Here is a 27,535-nt window from a genome sequence, read left to right as displayed (position 1 = left end):
GATGACACACTTCTATTTTTTGCTAACCAACAACATTGATACATCCCCCCCCCCCAAAAAAATAATAATATTCTAGTGATTCCCAGTGCAGATTGTGCATTGTAATTCTCACAGCCTGGCCTAAAAAACTATAGTTACCGGTTGGAGGGTGATCTGAATCCTGGTTGTGTGTGTGTGTTGCACTTGTCCAACTACAGTAGTTTAACCCACTCTAGCAGCTGTGGGTCTCTAACAGCCACACACATATGGCTGTTAGAGTGGGACAGACAAGTTGGACAAGTGTTACCTGGAAGATTTGCTCTTGTTGACGGAATCACTGGCCTTTGCCTAACTTAAGGAAATGGCCACAGATTCCTTCTAGAAGGGGACATGTCCTCATTTCGCCTCCCTGTGGGGGATGATGTCATACAGCTGTTTCTGTGTGAACTGAGACTGCAGTTTGGGTGGGTGGCAGGGGTGAACATACTCAAAGAGGCATAGAGACTCAGGGGGCAGTTATTTGCCCTCCCTAAGAAAGACATCTGGATGCACATTGTACCCCTGCAGTTCTCACCACTGGAAATTCTGGGTATGTCTGTGTAGCAATAGTCTAAAAATGTTATTTCACCAATGAATTGGCCCTGTTTGGCCCTAAAAGGTTTCCCTAAATAATACTATTTTTGCATCCATTCCCCTAATCTCCCTTGGCAGCAACTTGACTTTTGAGTAATTTCTGTGATTCATAGCCAGCAATGAGTTTCGGTTGAGAAAACATTGATGTGAAAGTGGAGCTTCCAAATTCCTTTATGATAGTGGCAATGTTCTTCCTCTTTTCTGACAGTGCGACAGCAACATGTTATTCCTAATACAAATGGCTTTGTTTTCTCTAAGCACATACTTTCAATTCCAGTTCATTAACGTCAAAAAAACATGAAAGAAACAATTACACAGAATGCAATGATTTTCTTCTTTTGGTCAGGACCAAAGAGGACAGCTGAATGTTAAGAAAGTCAAGGGTTTTTTTTCTTGGCATAATCTATAGTGTTTTCAGAGCTGTATATTTTAAGAGCCTCCCTTTAGGATGGCTGCATAAATTGGTGTGCTTGTTATTACCATATGCAAATTATGCTTTTCCATCCACACAAAGCACAATAACAAAGGTTGCCCTTGGGGTGTCTAGCTTCACTCAAGAGCTGCAGTTACAAATAAAATAAAATCACAATATTGGTACACTTCACACTGCAGTTTCCAAGTCTGACAGATTCTCAGTGTGATAAATCTGGAGGTACGTGTTGTATTTGGTATGCTGAAAATAGATATATGACTGCAGTTTCACACTATGCTGCCATAAGGTCAACCGTTTTAGTACAAAAAATACTTTCATGAAATTAGGGGGGAAATCACCTTTAACAATGACACTAGGACAAAGATAGATTTTACCTTTAAAACTTTTTTTGTCTAAACAGATGAATAATTTGAAACACAAACTTACAATTAATGAGGACAGACAAAATATGAGCACTAAAAACTGATATCAAAACTACTGATCTAACCCAGAGAAGCCCTTAACTAGAGGGGAGAAGCAGAATATTTCTTTTTCCCACCCTATGATTTATTGTGGAAAACCACCTACTCCGTTCCAGTGTGGCCAAGCCACACCCACCCACAGCCGCTGTAGTGTAAATGTGTTTCATTGGCTCCTGTCCTGACCTCTCTGTGGTGTTACAATAACACTGTAGGATTCTGTACTGCACAGGTTTCACAGCAGAACTCCTTGTGATGCTGCTGCAACAGTGGTTAGTTTCCTTGTTGTATCCAGTTGTAACAGTTCAGGAGTGGAATGTATATAAACTCTCATAAAGAAAGAATTATCTCTAGTAGGCTGACTTTAAACATTTATGAGCTTCACGTGATGTCACAAGCTTGCATTTACACAAGTCAAATGATATACAGTAGTAGTATTCTCCTCCATGAGTGAAGCTACTGTAAGATGTCCTGCTACAGTATTCCTTAGAAAGAAAGCCCTTTATATTCCCCGTCCCAGGGATCTAATGTCAGTTCTTCCATGTACTCTGGAAATCAGAGGCATAGCTCATTTATTCACCTATGCTCTGATGCCTATCCTCAGATGCACTGTCCTCATAGTGCCCCAATTATGAGGATTGTTCCTCTCCGCTGTTGCCAATTTCATGGCTCCCCTATTTGGTATTCAGTCTGTGCTGCAGCAAATATCAGACAACCTTCAGTTTCTACTTGATTATATATATATATTGACCCAGGGAATTCAACATAGGGTATTTTGTTCTTTATGAATAAAAGTGAGCTGAGAAGTTTGTTTTACAGTATAGTACTTCCTCACTGGAGAAGTCTGCTGTGCACTACAACAGTCTGATATAAACCAGTTCCTGCCACCTAGCGGTCAAAAAACCAAAAATTCACAGTAAACCATTTTTTTAAAGAAAAATAAAATAATTTTAAAACTTCTAAAAACTATTCAGTGACAATTATATTCTTATAAATGGTTCTGACTGTTATATAACCAACTGAACTAAATTTAGTAGGATGTAATTTGTGCCAAAATAATTTGGCACTTTTAAAACAAAAGCAAGTGTAGCCTGCAGACTGAGGTTTCAAATGAATTTGCTTCCATTATTGCTACATCTCATACCTGGCTGTTATGTTACAAGACAGCAGGCTGTAAAATGCACTTCTTGTTACTGTAAAAGGCACCTATGTTTATACCTAAATTATGGAACCCTTAATCTTATTAGGCTTTTTGTATGATTAATAGTGATACCTCAAGCTTTACTCAGAAGTGAGTCTGCCTGAACTCAATGTGTTTATTCTTTCGTTAAGTGTGTTTAGGATAGCAGCAGCTTGCTTCAGTCTCCTAATTTAATGTCACGTTATAAAAAAAAGAATGAAAACCTTAAAGAATAGGTAGTGTATTAAGGAAAGAAACCCAGTCAAAGGCGGCTGATTCAGCCTTTGTCTCCATCACTACTACAGATTGCCTGGATAGTTGCACTTGGAGAGCAGTTCTCACCCCAACCCCTTTTAGAGCCAACTATTGGCTTCTTCCTTCTGCCTCACAGGGTCTCATGCAAAAATCGAATAGGATGATGGACCAGGCCAGTGGTCCATTTAGTTCTAGCATTGTATTCACAGTGTTCAACCAAATGCCCGTGGGAAACTGGGAAGCAGGACCCAAGCACAAGAGCACTCCCGCATCCTGGAGGGGAGCAACTGGTATTCAGAAGAATTGCTGCCTCCCAGTGTGGAGACAGATCATATCCATCATGGCCATCATTAATAGCCTCCTCCTCCACGAATTGGTCTAGTTTTCTCCTCTGCAGAGATGGGGTGATGGATGGATCCAATAGGTTTCCAGAAGGCTCTGCAAAATCCTTTTTGAAGTGAGGGGACACAGCATTCCAAGTGCACCATAGAATACCAGCACACCTCTGACCTGTGAGTGTTTACTCGAGAGTAAGCCCAACTGAGTTCAATAGTTCTTACTCCCTAATAAGTGCTCACAAAGGATTGCAGCCTTTGGAACTTATAAACAGCACTGAGAATAAAGATCGAAGGGCGCAGCAAGGAGGTTTACAGCTGGCTCTGTTTTCCGCGCAACAGACACCCGCAAACAAGGAAGAAGGAGGAGCCGTCCTGCCGGAATGACTCTGAACCACAGAGACAGAAAGTTACCCACCATCGCTATCTAACCTTTGCATTAAACTGAGTCGGTTTCCCCCTCTGAATTCCAAGGCAAGGTACTATAGAGTTTCCACCTTGGAGCTATCAGAAGCCTAGAGTGACGCTGCTCTGCATCGGCCGCGCCTTTCCATCCCTGACAGAAGTTCACGCTGAGTATCACTCTACTATTTCTATCTATCTCTCCTCGGCTCTAGTCCCCGCCTTTCCCTCGGAAAAATCCCCAATCAGAAAAGAGTTTGTTTTTCCCATCGGCTCCTTGGGTCGGGACCATAGAGATAGGAACGAATCCCGATGGGCGGCAATGCACGAAGGACACGCCGTTAAGGTGAAAGGTCGGCAGGAAGAGCTGCTCGGAGACTAGCGGAAGCGGAAGCGTTCTTCGTCATTTCCGTGCTTTTTCTTTTTAGAGCTTTGGCGGGCACACGTGCTGCCTGCGAGTAATTTTTTTGTTGCTGCAGCCGCCCTTAGGTTGGTCCGGTTGCTATGGTGAGTGGAAACGTGTCTCTGTCGCGCGTGAGCTGAGCCGCGACGTGGGGGAGGTTGGCGGCTCGCGAGTCCCAGGCGAGTCTGCGGGCGGGAGGCGAGGGAGAACGAGAGGAGGGTCGTTCCTTGGAAGGGGGGGAAGGGTCGTCGGGCATTCAGAGGTCCCCATGTCCAGTCCTTGGCATTGCCCCGCTTCTGGGGGGGGGGGGCGTGGACGAGGAGGTTGTACAGTGGTACCTCGGGTTACATACGCTTCAGGTTACAGGCTCCGCTAACCCAGAAATAGTACCTCGGGTTAAGAACTTTGCTTCAGGATGAGAACAGAAATAATGCGGCGGCAGCGGGAGGCCCCATTAGCTAAAGTGGAACCTCAGGTTAAGAACAGTTTCAGGTTAAGAACGGACCTCCGGAACGAATTAAGTTCTTAACCTGAGGCACCACTGTACGTCGCAAGCCCCCCACGATGATGCTCCTTTTCCTGTCCCGCGCAGAGTCTGCCTCTCAATCCAAAGCCCTTCCTAAACGGGCTGACTGGGAAGCCAGTGATGGTGAAGCTGAAGTGGGGGATGGAATACAAAGGCTACCTCGTCTCTGTCGATGGCTACATGAACATGCAGGTAAGCAAGGTTGGCTGGTGGGGAGCTTGCACGACCGCTCTTTAATTAACACGCACTGTTGCTTTAAATATTAGGTGCTCTTTGAGCATTTTAGAACAAGGTTGAAAACTTGTAGTGATGTAATTCAAGGTGACGATTCACAGCAAAGATAGCTAAAAAAAAAAAGAAAATTTCCTAACATTGGACACAAAGCATCCCCTTACAGCATAAAAAGTTTACAGAAAAATGTTTCAACAAAATCCAGTCAAGACTGCCTTTGTCTGGGGAGGCTATTTTGTAGCCCCTGTGCCATTTGAACATTTTTAGGTATTTAGTAGCTGGTGCAGCAGGGAGAAAACACACACTGATGTGCGCGTGTATTAAAAAAAGAATCACAACCCATCATTGTAGAATATGTGGTCCTGAAATGCAGAATGCAGTGGGAAACACAAATTGTCATATTGATGACTTTGAAGGAACTTTCAACTTTGATGTTGTAGGTCATTATGTTCAATGTTATTCTAAGTACTCTTTATGTCACCCAGTGCTAAATGCTATATGTAGATGAAGCTTGAGAGTGTCTGGTCCAAGGTCACCCAGTGAGCTTCATGGCCGAGTGGGGATTTGAACCCAGGGGCCTAGTCTGGCATTCTGACCATTCTGGCTCACAGGCAGTATAAAATTTCAGTATACTCTCCTTTAACATAGAAACAGCAGTATAAAACACAGGTGTAAATTCTTACTTAAAAGGAAAGATAATTTTCATGTACACAGTTTCACCTCAAACTCAAAACTATGCACTGCTTCCCCCCATTTTCCAGCCTTCTCACTGTTTTCGTCTACTGTCATTGTCAGCAAGGGATTTTTATTCACTTGTCTACTGCTAACTCAGGGTGGATTGGTTTGAAATAAAGATGATTTAATCAGGCTGATTATCTGAATAAAGAGTGCACACCAACAGTGCAATACTATGCATATCTACTCTGAAGTTCAATGGGGCTTACTCCCAGGTAAGTGTGTATAAGGATTGCAGCTTAATTGTTTGATAGAACGTTAGTGGGGTGGGACCACTGCTCAGCGGTACAGCTTCTGTTAGGCATGTAGAAAGTCTGAGGTACAGTTCCTGGCATCTTCAATGAAAAGGTAGAAGTTAATGGGAAAAAGCAGCTGTTCAATGTAGATAATATTAGGCTGGATCAACAAAAGCTCCGATGGTAAGGTGATTTTATATAGATTTCAAACTTTAATAAACAAGCCTTTATTCTACCTAGGAGTATAATCTGACATTTCTAATCATGCAGATCTTATTACTTTGCATTACATCATTTTGTATATGAAAGGACAAATTCTGAAATCTGGTTTTCTATGTATGTGCAAGGATTTTTTCAAAATTAGGAGTCATATTTTGAAAAACACTGACCATTTGCCCATAACTATAACTCTAAACTAGACTGCTGCCTTAACTTCAAGGAAGTAAAGCAGACAAAACTAATTTTGCCTATGTTGTTTCATAGCTATTACATTTGACACCAACCACACTTTCCCCATAGCCTTTGACTTTAAATCATTGTGTGATAGTTTTTAGAATTGTTCAAATTTGTCATGTTTGTATTAAATTTGGGTTTCACTTAAAAGCAGACAGGCCGTTTTAAAAAAGTGACCTTTCATACAACTTTAATTGGTTTACCTTTAAGCTGTTTTTATTTAACACTGCTGTAACCTCTACTCTCCTCCTCTATGGAAGTCATTATTCTACTCTTTATTTAGAAGCTTTGTTTACTTTTACTTGTTCTTCACTCACTCCTCTCATTTCTGTGCCTTTATATATATTGCTTGGTCAAAAGAGAGAATGGCCTCCCACATTGATTGGGTACTAGGGAAAGCAGGTTAGTATCCCAGTTCTATGTATTTTATGCAAAAGTAAGTCCTATTGAATTCAGAAGGGCTTACTTTCAGATAAACATTGAAGCCACACAGGACTGGGCTGCCCAAATAACAGGAACAAAGGGAAGACCTAATGTATTGTGCTAATTGCAGCAATAAATATGGACTTTAAAGGGATACTTTATTGCATCTCAAACTGTTCAGTGTAGTTCTAGCTATTTGCAATAGATGCTTGCTGTCTGGGCAAGCAGTTGGCTGTACATCTTTCTGCACATCTAGATTTATGCTTTTGCTGCTTCTTCTTGAGCTTTTCCAACCCAGCTGGTCATCAGAATAACGTAACTATTAATCTCCTCCTTCCAAATCTGTTTTCTTTTTGTGCTCATATTTTTAGATTGTAAGCTTGAGCACACAGATTGTCTCATTTAAGATATCTGTAAGTCACTTTCAAAGCCTTATTTTGGTTGAAGAGTGGGATAAAAATACTTTAAATAAATAAAAATACAGAGTGCTGGATTTGCAACTAAGCAGATCCATAGCTCAATTATTTGGATTCTGTAGCTGTCAGTCTGCAAAGTTTATGTGAAAACAAGGGACTGTCCTTAAACAGTGCTATATATAAAAAGAATTAAGACAAGATAATTTAGAATATGCAGGGAAAGATGAAAATAACTTTAAGGAACTGCAGAAAGGGGGAGGGAATTCAAGGTTTGAAATGTTAAAATTATTGTTGAACGACTTGTGAAATGTTTTTCTTTTTTGCTATAATCTAAAATTATAAAAAACAACAACAGTGCTATATTCATGACTTAAAGAGAACTATTAACACTGAGTAGGATTAAGGCATGCTTTTTTGTTTGCTGAAGCGATTCTGATCCAGTGGAAGCAAATATTTAATGTTTGAATTTATATTAGATGTAAGAAAGTCTTGTGGAAAACCTCTATTGGTATAGGAACATATGCTATCCTTTGTAGCTTCTTTTCCTTATAAAATTGTGTCAATGTTTTTTTAAGCTTGCAAATACAGAAGAATATATTGATGGTGCATTATCTGGACACCTTGGTGAAGTTCTGATAAGGTAACTAACATTAGAATTAACGGTATTTACCCGCTGTGTGTGTCTGCGCGCGCACACACATGTGCATGTTAAAATCCATTATTTAGAATATTAAAATATTGATACCAGAAATTTATACTACTTAAAATGCAACTTGAAGCAGACTAACTGGTGAGAAGAAATTATTTCAGGTGTTCTCTGAAATCTTTGCCATCTTTCTGGTGATGGAAGGAATCTCAATGGAAGAGGGTACGGGCAATTTTTAGCCATTACCGTATTTTTCCGTCTATAAGACGAGTTTTACCCAATTTTTAAGGTTTGAAAAGGTGGGTCATCTTATCCATGGAATATAGCAAATAAATAAATAAATACAGTACTTGCTCTAGCAGTCACAGATCCTGGCAGTGGGAAGCCACGGGGCCTCCATAGCCTGCTTGCCGCCTCCCACTCTGCGCGCCCTACAACTGGGACGGAGGCTGCAGGCAGTCCGTTTTTGCTGTGTGGCATCTTCGCACGGCTCCATTTGTGCGGGGGGGGGGGGCGCAATGTTACACAGGAGGAGCACGGCGATTGAAGTAATATCCCCACCTCTGCGCCTTTCACATCAGCGAAACATCGCGCAGGAAAGGTGCTGCCACTCAGGTTGGACGCAGCGATTGAAGATCTCTCTCCCCTCTGTGCCTTTCTTGTGGGGCATTCTTAGTCTGCTTGCCTCCTCCAACTCTGCCCGCCCTACAGCAGTGGGGGAGGCTGCGTGCAATCTGTTTTTTCTGCATGGCGTCTTTGCGCGGCTCCATTTGTGTGCGGGCAGCACAACGTTACACAGTAGGAGCACAAGGTGCAATATTTCACTGATGTGAAAGGCGCAGAGGGGGCAGTATTACATCAATCGCCGTACTTCTCCTGTCTAACGTTGCGCCGCCTGCACACAAATGGAGCCGCGCAAAAACTCTGCACAAAACCGGACTGCCTATAGCCTCCCTCCCAGCTGTAGGGCAGGCAGAGTGGGAGGAGGCAAGCAGAATATGGAGACCCCGCAAGATAGGTGAAAAGTGCTAAAAGTAATTGGGGGGAAAATTCACCACTCTCTCCCCCCCCCCCCAAGCTCAGTGATTGCTGGCAAGGGAACAGCTGATAGGTGGCATGTTAGATGTGTGCGCGGCTGTTAGCCTCTGGGGATTCCCCCCCCCCAAAAAAATTCAACAAGTCAGGGCAATTCCTCCCCATTTTCTTAATTTGGAGTCCCCCAAAATAGTCCTATACATGGGGGCGTCCAATACACTGAAAAATACAGTATACAGATTGCTGCACCTCCTCTCAGTATGTTGCAGGGGGTTTCTTTGTCTCACTGACAGTGTAATTGTGATGGGTGAGGTGGCAGAGAGCACTGAAAATTGTCTCAGTTCCCTGTACCAATGGATTACTTCTGTCAGTAGAAAGACCATACAGTGGTACCTTGGTTTAAGAACAGCTTAGTTTATGAACAACTTGGATTAAGAACGCTGCAAACCCCGAAGTAGGTGTTTGGGTTTGTGAACTTTGCCTTGGAAGCAGAACATGTTCCGCTTCCTGCTAAGTGTGTTTCATTTATAAATTGAGTCCCCTGCTGCTATGGGAAGCCTTGGTTTAAGAACACTTTGGTTTAAGAACAGACTTCCAGAACAGATTAAGTTACCAAGGTACCACTGTACTGAATGCTACCTGTATGTAGAGTTGCTTTCTTATGCAACTGAAAGAGAAGCATTTGTGTAATAGTAAACCTATAAAGTTTAGTATTTAAGCCTACACCAATGATAGCAATTGGAAAAAAAATTGTAACAAGATGTATGCAATGAACAAAGGTAATTTTTTTATTTATTACCAATTAATTGAACATAGCAGCGAACATAGAATACTTCAAAATAACTTGGTATATGAAATAGAGGGGATGTGTAACTAGCTTTAGAAAACAATCTTCCAAACTCATGTGGATCACAGCAGAACTAAGTAACTTTTGGTTTGATTTGCAGGTGCAATAATGTCCTTTATATAAGGGGTGTGGAAGAAGAAGAAGAAGATGGAGAAATGAGAGAATAACTATTTTGGGGGGGAAGTTGTTGTTTTTTGACTGTGCTAAGAAATTTAGTTGTCCGGTTTTGTTTGCTTGCTTGTTTTGTCAAGTTTTGTCAAGTAACATTTTTTATGGCCAAACAATAAACATTGTCATTGAAGAAAAATTACCACTATGGAAGAAAAATAAACATACTATTTCTGACAGTTCTTAATGGATAATTATATTATAGTCAAACAAATATGTATTTTGAGAGGAAACTGGATCAAACATCTGTCACAGTTTACCTACTATAACTCTGCTAAACAGAGCTAGAATCAAGGTCTAGTGCTATTCCAAAAAGAAATGTCATGAAACATGAAGAATTCAACAGAAATAGTAATCATCTTCACTTTTTGTAGTTAAATCTACAACTTGTACCCCTTTTTGTTTAGCTTCTGGCGGCTGGGAGCGGAAAACCAGTTTTCTTCCCACCTAAGATGAAGACAGAAAATATAAACCTACTTTGTTAAATCAGCATGCAATTTTTTCTTTGTAAACTTTTTTCTATAATACAGATTCTAGATTCTTTTTAACATGCACACTATCGGCATGTTGCAGTATGCCCCTAACCATTTTTACTCAGTATTGGGTACTACTGAGTTCAGTAAGATGTACAGCCTAAGATATATTTTTAAGCACTCCTACTAACCCTTGTCTTTGGTACTGCAATTGCTCTTTCCAGAGCATGCTTCAGCCGTTCTTCCTGGATTCTCTTCAGTTCTTTCAGTTTATCTTCACGAACTCTTTTAAGAACCAGAGAGAGATTTTAGGAATTAGAGGACGTTAGTATATTGTGAGAGGGAGGTGTCCACATCTTCTCCCTCCAGTGATGCAGCCTTGAATTGTGCCTATGCTTGTAAAATTCAGCATTACTGTGGTAACATAAATGAGGGAGCTAGAGACAGTTTTGTGCACAGAATTTCTAAGGGATAAACTAGTTGCAACACCGTTCACACTGTGAGCAATTGGTGAATTGATTAAAAGTGGCTGATCCACTTCAATTCTTTCCCTCCTGCTCCAGCCTTAGTCTGAATTGTTGCACTAGTGTTTGCTATTTGAATTGAGAGGAAAGCACTGGCAATAACTGTATTGCTAGAAATAGCAAGCCCCAGGGACCGGGCCTGGATTGACACCTCCATGTCTGCTATTTACCCAGATCCTACGTAATTGCTAAATTATGTGAATGATGTTATGTCTAGTCTGGCCCTAAGAAGGTGGGACAACTAATAGTCATTTATAAAATACTTATAACACTAGAGTGGGGATGTCCATCTAAACAGAAATCTTTTTCACTTTGTGAAACTAATGCCTATAGGCTAAAAACTGGTGACTGTTGTCTCAAAAGTTTGGTCCAGAAGATAGTGTTGCAAACTCAGATGTGACTAAATGATGGGAATACATAACTGGCGTACTTCTTTAAGCACTGGCATTAAGGTTACCTCTGCCGCCTTTGTTTTGCTCGGAGTTTCTCCATAGTTTCAACAGTCTCAAGGTATTCCGGTGGAAGTATTTCCAACATCTCACACAGTTCTGAAACTCTGATTTCTATTGCTTTCAGCATTTGAAAGGCGGTCATGCTGGATACTTCAATCGTTCCACAGCAAGCCCTATACACTTCTGTTATTTTTTTCTTAAGTGTATTCAGCGATTTATCCTTAAGATTTAAGAAAGGGATTTTATGTAAACCACAGCAAATGCTTACATTATACTAAACAAAAAAAAGTCTACACTGGAACTTTAAAATAAGATGAACTCGCAAGCAATATAAAAGATATAACCATTTTTAAAATATAATATAGACAATTCATTCTACAGTCCTAAAAAGGGAAACAGTCCTGAAAATGTGATGGCCACTTATTCAGCACATAAGGCAGAACCATCAGTGCAGTGTTGAATGTCAAGTAGGATTAAATCTAATAAAGGCACAAATAAATCTAATAGTTCAATGCGTTTCTGAGCTTTTGGGGGCTCTCCAGGGGGGAAAGTGTTTTTACAATACTATAGGGACATAATTCCTGTAGATCCCTCCTCCAAATCATTGTCATTGGAGTACCCTGGGAAAATAACTTCCTGCAATTAGAAACTAAACCAGCTCAGGGAGTCCCTGATACGCCTTGAGATGTCTTGTTAATGGTGCAACTCAGAACTAGCAGAACCCCTGAATCACATGGAGCCGGTGCACATTCCTGTTTCCAGTATATGCCTACACCACTACTTCTGTGTTCACTTTTTGGGCACCAGGTAGGATGCCAGTGTTGGGCTCCCTGGTACTGTATCCCCTAGCTATACTGGCCCTAGTTCAAACTGCTACAGATAGGCAATGTGGTATCACATAGACAAATTGTGATACTTCTACCCAAGTCATTAGGGATAGTATTAAACAGCTTTACTCAAAGTAGACCGGTTGAAATTAATGACGCTAATTTCAGTTGGTCTATTCTGAGTAGGAGAAGCACGGAATACCACTGGCGCTGTGGTTTTGTAACCTGTTAAGGTTTTTAGAACTGAGAGAGCTATTCTATTATAAAGATTGTATAAATATACAAAATTACCATGGATATTGGATTATAGTCTCCAGAAGAAAATACTTTGATTTTTAATTCCAGTTCAGCACTTTTCTGTTCTTCTTTGAGGCGAGCAGCTGTAAGAGCTTTTTTCTCATTTACTATATCATTTATCCTTTTTTCCCTATAAAAAAAGGCTGTGAAAAGTTGTAACTAGGATTCAAAACTATTTTGTAGATTAGTTTTTCTGTGCAATAACCCAACTCTCATATTCTGGCTGTTCTAGGCAAAACAGCATTTTTACTTTAAAGACTTTTAACAGGTTTAATAGGATTTCTGTCTCCCCAGGAAATTCTGAGAATCGTAGTTCAGTGATGATGGGCAAAGAGCTTGTGCAAGTGCTCCTACAAGATGGTTAACGCTTTTAAGTGGCCTACTTCTAGAAACAGAATAGGTTCAAGGGGAGTGAGCTCATTAAAAATCACTCACCCTTGACTAGAAAAACCATTGTTTTTCTTTTTTAAAAAATTGAAGATGCCTGTAAAACAACAGGGACATACTTGTGCAAATGATGTTGATATTGGAGAAAACGTTTAGCATGGAAACACATATACCTCTTAAATTAAAAGATGTAAAAAGACTGATGATGGCATTGAAATTGTTCAGATGCTTTCGACAACAAACTGAAAGTTGAAACTTACTAACCCTCATCTTGAACACATACAATCCCCAGCAGTATTTACCTCCTGGTCAATGGGGGGGGGGGACCCCGCCTCTCCAATAACGTTGATATTTTCAATATCAATTGCACTATGTTCCACCAATATTCAATGTTAAAAACTCAGATATAAAATCTAATCGCCAAATGGCACCTTAAACCTAGGTTACAGTCACCACAATGAAATGTCTAGGTGCCTTTTTTGCAATAAACTCTGCTAATATTATTCATTTATATGCTGCTTTATATTTTAAAGAACAGATCTCAAAGCAGTTTGCAAGACATTAAAACATCAAATAAAACAATCCAGAATAAAGCAAATTCAAGCTTCAAGGAAAATTATTTCCAATCTTTCTCTAAGGGACACCATGTGGGGATCTGTTAACCCTAGTGCCCTACAGATGTTTAGGGCTATAACTTCCATCAGCCCCAGCAAGCATGGCCAAAGTCCAGGTCTGTGCAACTGTATCTGAAGAGTACCATATTGGTTATCTCCGATTTAAGGAATCAGTGTAAAGGCTTCAGCTGCTACCAACCTCAAGCCTAAACTAATCCATGGCCTTCAGTTGTGGTGGGGAACAGAACATTCCCATCTCATTCCATCAAAGCCACTTCACTCTCCTCTTTCGGAGCCCAGCAAAGCATTCCCTGAATTGATGAGATTTCTGCTACACATTAACTCTGCTTCTGTCTTTACAAAGCTCTGTCCTCTTGTCATGATAGTTTTCTATATAGTGGCAAACATATTGGCTTCACTAAACAAATGTGTAGTAGTCGTCTTAGTAGAAGCGAAGGGGACCCACTTTGTACCCCAGGAGGAACAGAAGCAGCGTATTTCAAAACGTTTCACTTTTAAATAACTTACATTCCCTGAACAATGGCGTGTTCTCTCTGCCTTGCGTCTTCTAGTGTTCCACTGAGATCTTGAATATTTTGAAACAGTGATAGATTTTGTTCCTCAAGATGCCTGTACATCTGAAGCAACTCATCTGGCTCTTTGAAATATATCTCTGGTTCCTAATGCAGGAGAAGGAATACTATAGAGTTGCTGAAAAATGAGTTATATCAATGCAGTTGCAAACAATTCTTGATAAAATAAAAATTGTTAAAAATAGGAAGGAGAGATTTTTAACACTGGGCTGCATTAGGTATGACAGAATGCACTAGCCTTGCTACTAAATTTTAACAAAAAGTGTTAAAAATTATTGTCCAAGTGAAGGCCAATTCACAAGTTCTTTTTCTGCTGCACGTTAATCTCAGAACACTGCCTTGAAGCCAGATTCCCTAATGCAAGTCCACAGCATACTTGCAGGTATGAATACGAATATGCAAATTCTTGATCTAGAGGGCCAAGAACACTGAAATCTACACAGAAAGTTCCCTTAGGTATGAAGAATTTACATTTCAACTTACAGATGGAATCCATACATGCAGGAATCTTACAGCCATGCTTGCAGCCAGTGGCTACCTCCTAGCAGTTTTGGCCCAGAGGTTGTGAAGATGTTGTACAATTGAATGAAAAGCAATAAAAGGTCCCATTTTTATAGGATGCTGTTGTATTTAACGAATGTTAATTCATCACCTCGTCAGTGTCTAGATCTTCAAGCGAAATATCATCATCTGAAGAGGCAGAGATACTTTTTTCACTTGCACAGCTGTTATAAAAGGAAAAATTAATTCAGATTTGTGTTTATACATTGAAGTTTGCCAAGTCAGTGCTCAGTGGTGGAAGGAACGTTGTGTTCGATAAAATCGAGACCTTGTTCTTTGTAAGCCCAGGCTAACCAACGTGCAGTGCTCCCGATGATGTTATGATTCCAACTCCCCGCAGTCCCCGCTGACACTCTAGTTCACATGCCAGTAGCCAGGGGGATGATAGATGGGAGAGCTGGCGCCCAAAAGCAGAATTGTACAACTACAGTGGTACCTTGGGTTACAGATGCTTCAGTTGCATGTTTTCGGGTTGCGCACTGCGCAAAAACCCGAAAGTACCGGAACGGGTTACTTTCAGGTTTCGGCACTTGCTGCGGGTTGTGAACGTGCCTCCCGCACGGATCACGTTCGCAAGCAGAGCATCCACTGTACTTCCACGTGTCCCAAAGGGATAAGCGCTTCTCTTTCTTGAAGAGAAGCTCTTTATGTTACATCTACAACCCAAAACGGAGAGAACTTTTAAAAGCAATTAAATTTCAGAGTACCTTGCTAGCGATTTTTTTCTCCCTTCTACTGAGAATCTTTTGCTCAGTGATATTCTTGACGCCCTCTTAAAAAACCTGTAGTCGCCTCCTTCAAAAATTAAGAAGTCTGTATTATTACCTATTATTACCTGAATTATTATTCAGCAACAGGGTTATAAGAACTATATTACATATCTTACGTTATTTTCATTAATATCGGAGTGCCTATCCTGTGGCCATCCAGATTTTGCTGGGTTACAATTCCTAATTGTAACGCTGGGTGGGGTTGCTCTGAACTGGAGTCCAGCAACATCTGTAGGGCCACAGCTTAAGACACCCTTGCCTTATATTAAAGACAGGATGTGGAGCTGCCTTAAAGAAAGACATCAGGATCCTGCATACAAGTATTCGTTGTGCAGCTAGTGCCTGTTAAACTTTGCCCAAATGAACTGTTGCCTGTATTCAGAACTAGAAAGGCATCCTTGCCACTAGCATTTACCATGGGGGGGGGAAGGTAAGGGCGTGGGGGTATTTTGTCTGCCTCAACTTATTTCGCCCTATCATTCCTTATGTATCACTTCCTGAGTTTTGCTTAGATAAGAGGTGGTCCCTGATCCCATTTGCCATAATGTGAGTGGCTGAAATTCCTTATCGCCTTCCTTCAGCTACTCTCGGTGCGCAAGCTCCAGTCGACACTTAAATTACAGAGCAGAAGCTGCCCTGGTGGAAAGAGCGATGTATTCCTTCAAACTGTTGCTGTACAGATGGGCAATGGGAGGCGTATGATTCACAGTACACAATTTAAGGCTCTTAGATCATATACAGCTGGGACACAATCCAATACTTAATATACTTTGGTGGCAGGGATGGTGGGACGAATTAGAGAATTCCATCACAAGCCCAAATATGTCTCTCCCAATGATGATATGCCAGCAGAACGTCACAGATATACCGGTACTACTGCATACTGGCAGAGTGGCCAAAATGTAGTGGAGGGGGGCGGGGGAGACTGATCCCATCCCCAACACTGGCATAACATTATGCCAACTTCAGAAGTGGGGGTGGGGAATCAAAAGCTGCATACAGAAGTTAGCAGAGGGGAAAGCTCCATTACCTGCCCCATTTCTGACTGCCCTGGCTGGCAATGGTGGATAAGGCATTTGGTCGAATCCTTAGTCTGTTCCCAGGAGGTGATGCATCACTGCCTTTGATCAAGTGCAATACATACTCCGTACTCCGGGGATCTGGGAGGAAGACTCTGTCCAGAAGCCCAGATGGGGAGTGGGTGTTTCATGGCTGAGTGAAGATTTGAACCTGGTCGAATGCTCTAGCCCAGGGGTCAGCAAGGTTTACCTGCCATGGGCCGGATTCACTCCCACGGAGATCGTCCGTGGGCTGGACTGGCACAGCGTGATACCAGAAATTGCGTCTGCGCATTTCTGTGGCGCCGGAAATCGCTTCTGCACATGCCCAGACGCCGGAAACCGTGCCTGCACAGACGCAATTTCTGGTATCTGCGCATGCGCAGATGTGATTTCTGGCACCGCTCGGCGAGTGCCCACGCTGCACTGGGGACTCGCCCTGCAGGTGGTTCAGGGCGGCTTGTGGGCCGGTAAAACAGTCTTTGTGGGCTGCATCCAGCCCATGGGCCACACGTTGCCGACCCCTGCTCTAGCCACTACACACCACTGTGGCTCTCGCAGCCCGTCCTCCATTCATAATACGGCCCTGCCTGGAATATCTGGTGCAGCCAAAGATGATATTCCTACAAGAAAGTCCTTCTTCCCATTGGCTCCTTACCTTGGCTTTTCTGATGGTCTTTCTTCACATCAGTTTCAGAAAAAATTACTGACGATGATGAAGGTAGCAGTTTCTTGTGATGTTGTTGCCCTTTGACATGAGCCCATTTGTCTAAAGACGCGGTTCAAACAGCACAGAAATATTTGGTAGTAAGTAACTTGATAGGCTATTTATACACACCAGCTTGCTAAATCCAAACCAGAGTGGGTCACACCCACACCATACATTTAAAGCACTCATACTGTATACTGGTTTAACAGTCATGGCTTCCCTCAAAAAATCCCAGGAACTTTAATTTGTTTAGGGTGATGACAGCTAGATAGAACAAATGGTCTAACTTGGTGTAATAAGACCACATCCTTCAAGTACCAGAGCCAAACTGATGGTGAGGGGAAAGGAAGGAAGGAGGAAGGTTCACAGAGAGCAGAGACACCACTGTGAGGTAAAAGTTGGAGGGAAACAGTACAATAGACACAAAACAAAGACTAGAAAGTTGTTTTTTAAAATCTCTCTAATACAAGTTAAACGATGAGAAAAACTCAGGCTCCTAAAAAAACCAGTCACACCCAACCTTCACTGACTCTAGGCAGGACCAGTCAGACCCTGAGGTGGAAGAGAAGGCAGAAGGCTGACAAAGACTGCCATCCCATCAGTTGGGAATGTCGAGTTTGCATCATCCAGCAAACTAGATTACTGCTTCACTGGTCTGCACTTTATACATCAATTGGGCAGATATGGGAACAACATTGATCCTTAGACATTGTTTCTCAGTTTCCACTCGGAGAATTGAAAAAAGGGGAAACTGAAGTGACTTCTAACATGCAGGGGTGCAGTGCAATATAAGTTTTTAGTGGACAGTACTAAAATGACATACTTATTTTTTGGTGTAATATGAAAGAAGTAGACCCCATCCTGGTTTTCTCACGAGAAGGAAAAGAAAGCAAAGACTTTGAAACATCTCTTTTATCCTTTTTCAATAGCTTCTTTTTTGCCATCTGTTGTTCTTGCCACTCTTTAGGAGACACACTCAACAAAAAAGCTTCGTAGGATAAATACAGTCTCAGATTATCTTCACTGTTTGCAATTTCACTGCAGACATTAAAGGATGATCGTTTATAAGCAAGCAGACAGTCATATTTTAGTGAAGTACAACAGCCAAATGTTATAAAGAAAATAAACTGACATTGTTGTAATAAACAATGCAAAAGCAAATGAGTTTTTATCAGTTATGGGAGTCACATTAAGGTTTGTTTCATCTTAATATTTTGAGCTAAAATGCTAACTCTAAGTAAGTCTGAATCTTAATACACACACACACACACAATTTATTTCTCTACCTGCTGTTTGTGTGCGGGGTGGCAGCAGCGTGCAACAATATTGTGTGTTAGTGTTTGAATTCTATTATTTTGAAAGTATTGGATCCATAGCTATCCTGCCTACAAGAGGTATTTTCCATTCAGAGAAGGGCTTTGACATATTATGTGCAGGCCTTGAGCAATATAAAAAAGAACTAAATGCATAACTAATATTCCACTTGTGCAAGCTATAGTATGAAAACTGCTATAGAAGTTATCCCTTAACTGACTTCTTGTAGTTTGAAAACCAAATAGGAAATGCAATAAGAAGTGTTGAATAAGTGAATGACTTACACATAGATGTATAAACACCCTGCAAGCAAATCAGGATGAACACTCATTGCTGCATAACCACCTCCCCAAAAAAAACCTGGCAGCAGCCTAGGTTATGCTTTGCTAAATATGTGAAATAAAGAACTCACCTTTTAAGAGAGAACAGCTCATTCATTGCTGACCTCACTTCTGCTGTCACCTCCATTTTAGCTTTTGCTTCATGAGTTGCACTAAAAATAATATAGATGTTGTAATTCTGGGTGCATATAGGCAGATTTTAAAATAGAAACACATTTTTCTGCCTGCACCCCCCAGAAAATAGGTGAACAGTCTGGTTTGCTTTTGTCCACAAGTAGCACAAATCTGCAATCACTCTGAAAACCAGTTTCAAACTGTTTCCTTAGTAATCAGTGCATTACAAAACCAATGAACATTTTCAGACTGACGAATTATTCTGCCAATGGCAGTCACACCTTGCACAGCACATTTAAAAACCTCTCAGCGTCGGTATGGAAACTTGCAGCCATAAGAATCAACCAGAAATTCCTCACCTCTTAAAAGTCAACAGACTAGAGGAAATAACATTAGAGAATGAAGCAAACGCCAACCCGCCAACCCACCAACCCATCTCGTCAAAGCCATTATGCCCAAGCTTGAGGTAGAGGCCTTGCTCTCTCCCACCAAAACCTATAACACCCTCCCTGCTGACACCCATTCATCTTGGCCTCTTCCTCCACACAGATGGCTACTGAAAACCGAACTATTCATGTGAGCTGCTAACATTTTGATGAACTGCTGTTTTAAATATATATAATTCGTCTGATGCCGTTGTCAGTTCCTTATTTGTAGGTACGGTATAATGACCTCCCCCCCCATTCATTATTCTTAGGTATATTAGCAAAATCTGGGGCAGACACATCACATTTCGACAACTACATCAGCAAAAAGTAATCTCTGGTCAGACATGATGTTGGGATCTGATGGGGGCAATCTCCTAGTGGCAGAGTAGAATGATCTGGGGTTGTTGAAAGCTTGTTTTTGGATGTAAAGTCCCCAGGTTTCTTACTTGTGAGCATACTAGCAAGAAAAGAAAACATTGGCTGGGTCACATCATGCTTGAAGAATGTCTGCTACAGCGATAGAGCAGGCCCACGTGGCCTTCCTGTTCTTTGCAATGGCTACTGGGGCAGCCTGTGCCAGCACATTTGCGTGGGAAGGTAGGAGGGCACAAACAGGACCACCAAGCCCTATGAGAATTCTCCGTGTGCAGGCCCCGCAGTCAAACCCTCTAGCTTGTTATTAATAATAGAAATTGCAACAAAGTGTCTAACGTTTTAAGAGCATCAACAGAACGTCTGTCGTTTTCTTTGAGAAACTCATCAAATGCTATTGCATCTTCTTCTAATTTTGTCTCGGCGAGTTTGGCCCTCCTCTCTTCCTCCGAGACCATTTCCTCCAGCTTGGCTATGGTGCGTTGTTTCGTTTTAACCGCATACTGGGAAGGGGAAACATTGCAAAAAGTTAAGCACAAAAGGATCTTCGTATTCAAGCGCCTTGCAAAGCTGAATGCCATTCCAATAGCAAAAAAAGGCTATGCAAGGCCTGGTCACTACTCTTTCAGATTACTACCCTGAAGGCTTTTCGATCAAGCATTCTCATCCTAACAGCAATAAAATTAATAGTCCTATCAGACAGCTAGTGCATGCTACAGAGAAACCATATTCTCATTAACTTACAGAATCTTTGGGTTTTTAGTCAGAAACTTTTTTCTGTCTTCCCTTGGGCAGGTTTATTATGCTGTTAATGGTGCATGGGGTCAGAATGGAATACTCAGGCTTATTCACTAACCAATATAATTAGTCAGGACACTAGTAAATATTGAAGGGATAGTTGAGAATTAGGACAGTGAGTGCGTATAAAAGGATGATTTATTCCAAACAAAATCAGTGCCATACAGCCACCATATTTCGTGCTCAATTGCTTTGATTTAGTGATCTGTTCTGAACTAAACAGAAATGTTCCAGTGTGTAGCTGAAGCTACTGTAACTAGAACTTTCCCATTTTTAAGTGCACCAACTACACGAAACAAAATGGTTACCTCCAGTAGAAACAACTCTTTCTGTTCACTGATGTATTCTGTTATAGACTGCTTATCACTCTGAATACCTTTAAAACAGTTAGAATTGTTAGATTCCACCTTCAAACCTCTGCAATTTGTAGGTTTAAATAAACTTAATGTGTACTCAATTATAAACAATATTTGAAGTATAACCATCTTTCCAGACATTATGTGGATATCTTGGATTCACTAGTTTTGCATACTATCTCAGTGTGGACCCAATGCCAAACCATGGTTAACACAGCTATGATTTGGTGCGATACCTGAATCAATGAACCATGGTTTGTGATGAGTCAGCAAGCTAGAATCAGAAAGAGGTTTGCCATGATATTTGAATTGAGAAGCCATAGCTACAGCTGCTGCTCTGGCTCTAAGGTGCAGGAATCTAGAAACAAAAGTGCTGAAAATGAAAGCAGACAAAATGTGATTTGTCATATGGTTTGGGTTCTAAACCACAGTTGGCACAAACATGATTTGGCATGAGGACTTAAACATATCACTGAAACATCATTTAATAATGATATAAAAGAAAAAAGGACAATACTATATTATCACAAGTTGTGGACCTTCTTTTGAATTTAAATATATATCTTAAATTATGTATGACCTGTACTACAGGTCCTATAGTATATAAATTAATCTATAAGCCAGTTAATCACAAGATCCTGCATATGAATAGTTGAAAATTCTTGGTAAATACAAGATCTGGTAAACTCAGATTTATATTTTTGTAACTCATTTTACTCACACTTTGCAAAAGCAAGAGTCCAGTCCAGAGCAGAAGTCTCTTTCTCTATTTCTTGTTTTGTTTCTCTTTCAATGGCTTCTTCCAGCTTTTTGAGAGCCTTTCGAGACCTAGCTCTGGATGAAAATGTGCTCTTTTCATGCACCTTCAGATTGTGTTGAACTGTTCTAACCTGAAATTGAAATCCATGTTATCCAGCTTTTGAAAAAGGTAATCTCTTCTCTCACTTAAACTTCACACTTAACTGAACTAGATGAGACACGCGAGACCCATGACTGGATCTACTGAGTGATGTATAAAAATAGACATGGGGGAGGGAAAAATGCATCAAAGTCACTGTGCTGGGTGTGGGCGTGTGAACTTTTCCACGCATCATTTCACTGACTGAAAAGGCTCTAAGTTATGCAAGTCCAAACAAATGTGAACTTTGAATGATGCCAGAAGCTAAATGAAAGCCAATACAACATGAGTGTGGGCATTTCACCCAAAAGAGTGAGCCTCACGCAATTTTTTTTAAAAAAAATTAGCCACCCATACACATCCAATTAACAGATTTACATGCTTAGAGGAACTTGTCTCATAGCATTGTTTTACAACTGTTGCCATTATATGAATTACAGTGGTTTACAAACTTAATCCGTTCCGGAAGTCCGTTCTTAAACCAAAGCATTCTTAAACCAAAGCGTGCTTTCCCATAGCAGCGGGGGACAAATGGAACACACTCAACAGGAAGCAGAACATGTTCTGCTTCCAAGGCAATGTTCACAACCTCAAACACCTACTTCGGGGTTTGCAGCGTTCTTAATCCAAGTTGTTCATAAACTAAGCTGTTCTTAAACCAAGGTACCACTGTATGTACTATCTCTACACATAACTACCATTCTGCCCCACTTTTCCAACCTAATCGGGTAAACATTTTAAATAATAAGTACATGAAGGTATGGGAATTCTACCAGAAAAAGTGACTTATAAACTAAGAGCCTCTAGAGGTCAAAAAAAGTAAATTTCTGTTTGGTTGTGTTCTGTATTATCTACGAAAACAATAAAATCAAACTGCTCACCTGGCCTATAAATGGCTGTGGATGATAGAATAAAATAAGAAATTGTGGAGCTTCACAAACCCTTGGAAAATAAGGGATCTCCATATTAATTGAGTTTTTAAAAATGTTTTAGACTTGTTATAATTTCTATTATACTAAAAGTCTGGAAGGTATTACTGATACCTCTGGCCTACTTTTGCGTCTCTGCTCTGATATTTCTGTTTCCTGTGATGTTTTCATTTATGCTTGATTTTTCATTTAATTAAAGTTTGAAAAATAAAAATAAACAACTAATGAAAACAATTACAATGGCAACTATAGTCAATTAGATATTTGACAATTGGAAATACATACCTTTTCTTTTTCTGTGCACTCAATATCTCTATAAAGATATATTTCAGCATCCATGGCTTTGAAAGGGCTCTTTGGTTTGCCATCTTGCCACATAAAATATGAAAGAAAATACTATTTGCTTTCTAATACCATTTAGGAATATTATCATTCAACTCCCAGCCCTCCCACGATCCCAAACCACTAAAAATGGCAAATCTCAACTCAAGGAAAACCCAGCTAAAGAGTTATCCAGCAGGAATGAGAATGGCTTTTGATTTTCATTCATCACTTCTGTGACTTTCCCACATCCCTTTAAAAGAAAAGAAAAAAGCATAAAATGATATATATTATCTGTTCTGGGAGCACTTTGTGCTTAAGTTTATGACTGCTTTATATTTAAGTACCAGACTAGCTGCCAATGGCACCTAGGAATTCCATGCCAGTGAGTGCCTGGAATTCCAAGTAGTAAAGTCAGTGAGCAGATGACTCTTCTCTTCTGCCAACCTGCTTGTTTTCCATGTTCCCGGCAGAGAAAGGAAAGTCTCTTCCTCAGCAACCAGCAAAGAAGTACATCAGGCTGGCAGAGAAGGAACAGACCACAGTCTTCCTCCTTGCCTTGGAAGAAGGCGAATATTTTTCTTAGCCTGCCTTTCCAGGCTTCCTCCAGCATAGAAGCTAGCACAGTGTACTAGGCTTTTGGCAGGTTAGTAAAAAAAAAAGTGTACAAGGTAGTAACTTCTGTGAGCTTAATTTAAAATGAGTTATGGAGCAGAAATTTAATAAGTGAACAATTTAAATGCATGTGCCATGTGTAGAACGATGGGGAAGAAAACAAACACAAATCACTGCCTGCAGCAGCAGTGATGCATGTCAAGGGACAAAGTAGTAGTGGTGCTCTTCTAGTGATGGTGCTGCACTCGTTGCACCAGGGATAAATAATAAATAAATTCTTAATTATACCCCACCCTTCCCAGTTCAGAAAACCGGGCTCAGGGCGGCTAACAACAGATTTAAAACACTTAATTGTAATATAACATAGAAGCAGCATAAAATACAGTATAAAAGCATGAATGACAAGAAAATCCAAAGTTCAAAAATCAATTTGGGGAAAATCCATCCGATAAACATTGGCTAGTCAGCAGGGCTAGCTGGCTGAATTAGTCCTACTTGGGCGAGCAATGAGGCAAGGGGAGAATTAGCTGTGGGTTCTCAGAGCAGGTAATCTTCATTAAAGCGGGTGGGGAGGGAAGAGGAGGGAAATAAAAGATCAGGCTGAATTCAAATTAAAGCCCAGGCGGAATAACTCTGTCTTACAGGCCCGGCGGAAGGAGGTTAAATCCTGAAGGGCCCTAGCCTCATGGGACAGAGTATGCCACCAGGTCGGAGCCATCACTGAAAAGGCCCTGGCCCTGGTGGAGAATAGTCTGACTTCCTTAGGGCCTGGGACCTCTCAACTATGGTTATTCATGGACCTTAAGGTCCTCTGCGGGGCATACCAGGATAGGGATGTGGTGACAGTCAGATGGGGGGGTCTGGGTTGGCAGCATTACCCCTAGAAGGTGCATGTGCTCCTGTGGGGCTTTTGCTGCGAACCTGAAGGTTCCTGACATCATGCCATTCTGTAGAGTACAATCCTGCAGCCTGAAGGGTGCCACTTCACTCTTGCATAATGCAGAAGTATCTAAGGAAGTATCTGTTTATGGGAACTCCTAGATGCACCAAGCATGTTTAGGGCCATCCTGAATTTCTTGGTCTGCCATTGCTTGCATTATAAAGATCATCGCCTCCACATCTGAATACCTCATTAGAGTTGGGTCCAATGAATGCCCAGACACCACGCAGAGCCCATTACAGAATTCACTGTTTCCCCCATGTTCCAGATGTTGATTTTCTGGAGCCCCTGACAGTTCAACCTAAAGTTTCTAAAGCTATTTGATATTTTGAATTACCCATATCCACTTTTGATCCCAAACACTGTGTTGAAGCCATCTCCATACTTTAACACCCTCCCGAGATCTAGAAAGAAACATAATTGGAAGAAAGTTTAAAATCACATTTGCTTTTTAGCTGTTTTAAAATTCAATACAGGGATAAACAACAGCATGAACGAAGGCAAATGACTGTTTAATCTGACAAAATTCAGCAGTAGTTGAATGAAACAAAGAGACTTAGCATATAAATTTAGATATAATGCATGAATGTGAGGCTTGCTAGACAGAGATGTTAGATCAATAAAACATTTTTACATTTATCTCCCTGTGTATTATAATGAATATTTATTGCCTTCAAGGTAATGCTAAACTTACCATGGGGGTGGGGGAGAAGGGATTACACGACAAATAAATGGGGAAGCTGGACAATGTCCCCCCCCCTTCACTTCCAATGTTAAAGGTAAAGGTAAAGGTACCCCTGCCCGTACGGGCCAGTCTTGACAGACTCTGGGGTTGTGCGCCCATCTCACTTAAGAGGCCAGGGGCCAGCGCTGTCCGGAGACACTTCCGGGTCACGTGGCCAGCGTGACAAAGCTGCATCTGGCGAGCCAGAGCTGCACACGGAAACGCCGTTTACCTTCCCGCTGGTAAGCGGTCCCTATTTATCTACTTGCACCTGGGGGTGCTTTCGAACTGCTAGGTTGGCAGGCGCTGAGACCGAGCAGCGGGAGCGCACCCCGCCGCAGGGATTCGAACCGCCGACCTTTCAATCGGCAAGTCCTAGGCGCTGAGGCTTTAACCCACAGCGCCACTTCCAATGTTACATTTCCTTAAAGGTAAAGGGACCCCTGACCATTAGGTCCAGTGGTGACCGACTCTGGGGTTGCGGTGCTCATCTTGCTTTATTGGCCGAGGGAACCGGCATACAGCTTCCAGGTCATGTGGCCAGCATGACTAAGCCGCTTCTGGTGGACCAGAGCAGCACACGGAAATGCCGTTTACCTTCCTGCCGGAGCGGTACCTATTTATCTACTTGCACTTGGATGTGCTTTCGAACTGCTAGGTTGGCAGGAGCAGGGACCGAGCAACGGGCGCTCACCCTGTTGCGGGGATTCGAACCGCCGACCTTCCGATCGGCAAGTCCTAGTCTCTGTGGTTTAACCCACAGCACCACCCGCATCCCTACATTTCCTTAGCTTTGTTTTAAATGAGGCAGGATGTGAAATGGCCTAGACCTGCGTCTAGATGAAAATACTCATCAGGTGCAAGTATGAAACTCTGCTGATATAACCTTTTTCTTCCTTTATGAGAAAAAATAAAAAAGCAAGCTTTGGTCTCACACCTATGTCTTCTACTGTACAATGTTTCCCTTGGATGACATCCCATTTTAGTCAGAACAGACCCATTAAAACCAATGGCCTTAAGTCCACTTATTTCACTGGGCTTGCTCTGAGGAAATAATACCAGTACCAGTAATAAACGTACCAGTACAACCCTTCATCTGTTCTTTGAAATCTCTCTCAACCTATTATTCATAGCTAGATCGAAGGAAGGTTATGGACAGCAGGTTCATAGAATTCTTATTTTATTTTGGGTCCACTGAATAAAAATTCGCCCACGACTGTACGGGTGTGTAAATACATAAGCAATCAATCCGCGGAATGTAACACGTGTACAGGCGAAGCTGCCTTGATGCATGTGCAGAGCGCTAGATGTGACGCACAGCTGGTTTCCACTTCTGAGATGAGGTCTACGGGTTTCCGGAGAAGAAAGTGACTTCTTCCAGGTAAGCTGTTGCTTTTTATTATTATTTATGTATGTGGGCTTTTGGGGTGTTTTTTTTTTTTTTGCAAAAACTGGGCGAAGGGAGGAACCAATGCACCGCACAGCGGCTGCATCCCAAACCTCCCCACATGCAGCCCCTGCCCTTTCTTCGAGAAGTCTGACTTCCTCCTTACCGGAGAGCGCCCGGGCAGTCGGAGGAGGTAGCTAAAGACATGCGAGAGCCGCCACCGCAGCAACGGCGCCTCCCGGGCTGTGAAGGCGGTTGGGAAGAAGAGGCCCCCCCGGCAACGCGAGGCGGGAAGCAAACGCTGCTCAGCGTCGGCGCAGCTCCGCCCACCCCTGCGCGGGGCGCGCGCGCCTTGGCAGCTTGCAAGGAGCTTGCCGAGACTTTTCTTCGCGCCAGCCCAAACACCGCTGGGATGGAAGCGGAGCTGGCCTCCTCCTCCAACGCACCGACCCTGTGCACGTGTTTGAGTGAAGAGTTCCACATTTGCCTCCTTCCTTCCTTCCAGCCGAACGTGCATAGCACTGCCGTTGTGCTTCTGACACCCTCAAAATGGTTGAACTTTTTTTTAAAGGAAACCACCAAAATTGTTTTTTTTTTAAATCTTGTGAAGGCTTAACAGGAGCCAAAGCTCAGTCCCAGGGTCTGTTTTAGATGCTACATCTAAAACAGGACATAATGAAAAGTGCCTCTGAGCATGTGCATTGTACGGGAAAGTAATTGCTATATACTCTCACTGCCCCCCCCCAAAAAACCCTAGCCCAAAATTAGAGATTTTAAGCTTTTCCTGACGTATGGCAAGTCTAGTTTTACTGCCCGATGCAAATTTATCTCGGGCTTTTCCGATTACAATCAATCGCGCTTCACACCTTGACATGCGACCCACCAGCTGAGCCTTATTGGGCCAAGCTGACGCCTGGTCGCCACTGGGATGTTTTTGAT

General features: G+C 41.8%; 2 protein-coding genes across 2 annotated transcripts; one reads left to right on the top strand and one right to left on the bottom strand.

Annotated features, from left to right (window-relative positions):
• On the top strand, positions 1-9,976 carry SNRPF (small nuclear ribonucleoprotein polypeptide F). Its single transcript, XM_083698837.1, has 4 exons — positions 1-4,182; positions 4,671-4,796; positions 7,674-7,738; positions 9,727-9,976. Exons 1-4 carry the CDS (start codon positions 4,180-4,182, stop codon positions 9,791-9,793), a joined length of 261 nt encoding a protein of 86 aa, XP_083554963.1. The 5' UTR covers positions 1-4,179; the 3' UTR covers positions 9,794-9,976.
• CCDC38 (coiled-coil domain containing 38) lies at positions 9,545-26,928 on the bottom strand. Its single transcript, XM_083698683.1, has 16 exons — positions 26,763-26,928; positions 24,823-24,889; positions 22,895-22,977; positions 21,504-21,672; positions 20,735-20,802; positions 19,968-20,131; positions 18,786-18,866; positions 17,883-18,097; positions 17,009-17,119; positions 15,230-15,317; positions 14,614-14,686; positions 13,897-14,048; positions 12,362-12,497; positions 11,249-11,463; positions 10,459-10,552; positions 9,545-10,241 (listed from the first exon to the last, which is right to left on the bottom strand). The coding sequence occupies exons 2-16, from the start codon at positions 24,866-24,868 to the stop codon at positions 10,134-10,136; spliced, it is 1,803 nt and encodes a 600-aa protein (XP_083554809.1). The 5' UTR covers positions 24,869-24,889; positions 26,763-26,928; the 3' UTR covers positions 9,545-10,133.
• Between the last annotated feature and the right edge of the window lie 607 nt (positions 26,929-27,535).

Source organism: Podarcis gaigeae (assembly GCF_964106915.1).
Source record: "Podarcis gaigeae genome assembly, chromosome: 10".
In the NCBI taxonomy this organism is placed as follows: Eukaryota; Metazoa; Chordata; class Lepidosauria; order Squamata; family Lacertidae; genus Podarcis; species Podarcis gaigeae.
Note: the sequence above shows the minus strand (reverse complement) of the source record. Positions and strands in the feature narration are given on the sequence as shown.

Bases quoted from the DNA above. Each gene is read 5' to 3' on its own strand.
- SNRPF (XM_083698837.1), top strand. The intron at 4,797-7,673 runs GTAAGCAAGGTT...TGTTTTTTTAAG, and splicing joins ATGGCTACATGAACATGCAG to CTTGCAAATACAGAAGAATA. The intron at 7,739-9,726 runs GTAACTAACATT...TTTGATTTGCAG, and splicing joins CTTGGTGAAGTTCTGATAAG to GTGCAATAATGTCCTTTATA.
- CCDC38 (XM_083698683.1), bottom strand. From the start codon at position 24,868: ATGGAGATGGCTTCAACACAGTGTTTGGGATCAAAAGTGGATATGG. The intron at 20,132-20,734 runs GTAACCATTTTG...TCCCCTTCCCAG, and splicing joins AAGAGTTGTTTCTACTGGAG to TATGCGGTTAAAACGAAACA. The intron at 12,498-13,896 runs GTAAGTTATTTA...CTTTTTTTATAG, and splicing joins CACGCCATTGTTCAGGGAAT to GGAAAAAAGGATAAATGATA.